Source organism: Nicotiana attenuata, unplaced genomic scaffold (assembly GCF_001879085.1).
Source record: "Nicotiana attenuata strain UT unplaced genomic scaffold, NIATTr2, whole genome shotgun sequence".
NCBI classification, from domain to species: domain Eukaryota; kingdom Viridiplantae; phylum Streptophyta; class Magnoliopsida; order Solanales; family Solanaceae; genus Nicotiana; species Nicotiana attenuata.
The window spans coordinates 61,891-65,617 of record NW_017673185.1 but is presented as its reverse complement, the minus strand read 5'-3'; the positions used below and the strand labels follow the sequence as shown (position 1 = coordinate 65,617).

At 37.4% G+C, this 3,727-nt stretch overlaps 1 protein-coding gene across 1 annotated transcript in view; it reads right to left on the bottom strand.

The window, feature by feature from the left end:
* The window catches only part of LOC109215669, a 7,159-nt gene extending 3,637 nt beyond the window's left edge, over positions 1 to 3,522 (bottom strand). The window contains exons 1-4 of the mRNA XM_019379781.1: positions 3,472 to 3,522; positions 3,277 to 3,369; positions 3,098 to 3,196; positions 1,714 to 2,031 (exon numbers count right to left, since the gene is read on the bottom strand). Coding sequence (XP_019235326.1) covers positions 1,714 to 2,031; positions 3,098 to 3,196; positions 3,277 to 3,369; positions 3,472 to 3,522 — 561 coding nt within the window. The remainder of the gene's footprint in view (positions 1 to 1,713; positions 2,032 to 3,097; positions 3,197 to 3,276; positions 3,370 to 3,471) is intronic.
* Positions 3,523 to 3,727: the final 205 nt, after the last annotated feature.

Genomic DNA, 3,727 nt, shown 5'->3' with positions numbered 1-3,727 from the left:
TACAACCTATAAAGACCTCTTGATCTTTGACTGAATGGCTCGATTAGTAGAGTATTACACTAGGGGCAAGCTTATGGTGTGTCTGTGTGGCATGTGAATGCTCTTTGCTGAGAGTGAGTGAATTCTTTCTATATATGGTTCCTTGTTGTTGAATTTTATGTGTGTGGAACCTCTCTCAGATTTTGGTTTATGTGAGGGCATGTGACTCAGGAAGAAAAAGTGAGTCTTCACTTCTGTTAGAGTAATTAGAGTGAACACAAGTGTGTCTTGGCATGAGAGTCTGCATTTGAGATATGATTGTGCACTGCTTAGGTCGATCATTAATAATAGCAGGTGTGACATAAATTGGGGCAATGCATTGAACAGTTAGGCCTAGAAGTGTGGTTTAGTTTGCTCGAGGACGAGCAAAGGTTTAAGTGTGGGGTGTTGATAATAGGTGAATATGACTATAATCACACCTTAAATAATCACCTTCTTGTGTAGTTTTAATGCTAAAAGTGATAACAAAATGCTCTTATTAGTGCTTTTCATGATTTGCAGGTGATATATGTATAAGGAAGGCTAAGGAGCAGTTTTGGAGTCAAAATTGGAAAAAAGAGGCCAAATGTGTAAATTCCCAATGAAGCTACGCCCTGCCAGCCCTTAGGATTCAGAAAAATGGTTTGGCCGCGGTTCTACCGCGACCGCGGACCACGGTGGAAGGCAGCTTCAGAACTTTAGAGATTCAGAGAGGGTGATTGGCCGCGGTTCTACCGCGACCGCGGCAGAACCGCGGCAGGCGCAAAAAAGTTCAGGGGTCAAAGTGTCAAATACGGGATTTTTAGACCTAAACCCTATTTAAAACATTAGACTTCGCCCAAGAGAAAGATATTGATTTTTAGGGTTTCTTAGCAAGGAAAACCATTGTGAGAGAATACTCCAAACATCTTTCTTCTTTACTTTTGATTTTTATGATGAATTTTATCTTAGTTTATTTTCCCATAGCCATGAGTAGCTAAATTCCTTGTATAAGGTTTTGATGGAACCTATTGGGTGATGAACTTCTTGTTTATGTGAATACAAATTGCTAGTTTAATCTCTATTTGTTCAACTTCGTGTTTGTTGTAGTTAATTGATAGGATCCTCAATTAGCTGTGCCTATTTAGTGTGCATAACTTGGAAAATAGTGCATATTTAGGGTATTGTTGATACACCACTCCTAGATTATTAGAGGAATCTATAATTGCGGGTTTAAAGGCGGGATTAGGGATAACGAAGCCTTGGGTGTAATCTAAAGTGAATCGTGCTAAATAAAGTAAGCTAGTGTATCTCGGGAGAGTGCAATAGTAAATTACTGTGATTACTCGGGAGAGATTTACTGTAAGATTAGCGTTCATGATTGATAGAGATGTGTTGGTAAATTTGTATGAGCATAAACAGAAGTGATTCTATCAATAGGGGAAATCATTGCCTTAGCTTTTTATCATAATTGTTTACAACCTTATTAGTTTAGTTTACAGCCATTTAGTTACTTGCAAGCGTAGTTGTTAAAGAACATTCAACTGAGATTTGAATATTTGGGAAGCTGGTTCTGAAGAATTAGTGGGTCTGAAGATAGTGGTTGATAGGTTAACTCTCTATGGATTCGACCCTGGGCGTAATACTCGGGTTATATTTGCAACGTCCGCAGAGTCCTTTTTATAAGGCATAGTTGGGCGTGATCAGAAGACTTACCTGTGAAGGAGTCGGAAATAAGTGAGCAAACTCCTCAGAGATATTTCCTATTTTCATTTGAAATAAGCTTGTTAGCGCATTTAATTGTGATCTCATATTTGCCATCTCTTGCACCCATTGTGGAGGTGGAGCACTAGTGCTAGCTGCGCCCATATAAGAATCACCACCTCGTCTTGATGTTTGCTTGAATACTACCCCATGCCATAAGCCTCGAACACGGCCAGGGTGCTCGGGACCGAAGACTACACCAAGCGCGTCATTCGGTGAAATTTCTGCCCGAGTTTCTGGTCTTTGTCTTCGAATTTCTTCAATTCTTTCCTACACGAGAGACAAAATATAATTACAAAAGCTAAGGATCGAGTCAATGGGTAGATTCTGAAGTGCTGGAAGTACTTGTATCAACAATAACTTCATTTCTTTCAATCAAACAGATAGTGTTACCATCTGCAAACTCCACAAACCATTTCTAACATATATAGCTTTGAAGAGATTTATTGGACTGCTGAACTTTAGATGAATTATGATTTACTATTGAAACTCCACAAACTATTTCAACTAAAAATCATATTGGATGCACTAACACCGGATAGAAAATAAAGAAACAATGCATGAAACATCATATTCAAAGAAACAATTTGCAATCAATTGAGCTTCATGATCAGTCTAATATCACGAGCTTATTACAGAAACTCCACACTGGAATAACAGCAAGCTCCCCGAAAGAGAATATTAGAATATAGCAAGCAGAACTCTGGCAACTTGAGAAACCAAACAACAGTCACGAGTGGACTAAATCAACAAAAAAGACTTGAAATTTCTACCCTTTGTGAAACTTCAGTCAGTGCTTTGCCAAACATCAAGGAATAGACAACTATTACTCAAATGTAATAAAAATTATTACATTGCCAAAAAAACAGAACATATATAGTATCATTTTTACAGAAAAGAATTTGCTTCCTTTTACAAACTCAACTCAGAATTTGCCAAAAAGGATGAATTTTAAAAAAAAAATATTTAACATTAAATGGCTCACAACAAGTTCAGAGTTCAATGAGTATATGAAGATATCTCAAGAATCCAATCTATATTCTGAAGTATCAGCAAATACGTTATATTAATCTTGTATAGATAATATTGATCCAAGAAAAGATTTTTTAAAAACAAACAAACAGCAAGAAGATACAAAAAATAAATAACATCTCAGATCCAGAAATGAAAAAATGTGTAAATAAAGAAAAGAAAGAAGTAAATACATCAGGCTCAGAGAGAGGCTTGCACTGCATTAGCTGAGAAATGATCAGAATATGGAATACCATTCCAATTCCCATTTTCCCACTAACAGGAAAGTAAAAGAAGAAAGCAGAAAATAGTGATAGACACTTACCCCAATCTCCCTAGCTTGATCATTCACATAACTCCCATCTTTCCTCTTATGAGTCTCAGTCCACACTTTGCCGCGATCAACTTCTTTTCCCTGTTTCTTCTGAAAGTTTTAAAAAGTAAAATTAAACTAAATAACTTTTGTCACATTAAAGCGACATCAAGTACGTTGTATTAAACTACCATCAAAGCCCTTCTTCTAGTCAAACTCATAGCACCACTAGTATGGGGAAGTGTTTGTTGTCCTCGAATCCATTGATTTCTCAAGCAAAGCGCCTGCGAGTCAAAAAGGGAAAAAAAGAGTCACATCAGTGGTAGAGAAGAAGCAGCAGCAGAAACAAGTAGTGAAACAAGAAGAAGAAGAACAACAACAACAACCTTTGTTTCCTCTTTAAAACGATAGTTAACAAACAATGCCCGTTGGTCCATGGGTGTCACGACCTAATTTCCATGCCGGTCGTGATGGCGCCTCTCGTGAAGACAAGGCCAGCCAACTAACTCAAAACCTTTCACTTTAATAAATATTAAACATAAATGAATAGATAAATACAACTTAACGACAATAATAACTAGTATTTACAACCCAACACAACCCGACCGGGGTGTCACAAGTCACGAGCATCTAAGAGGTAGG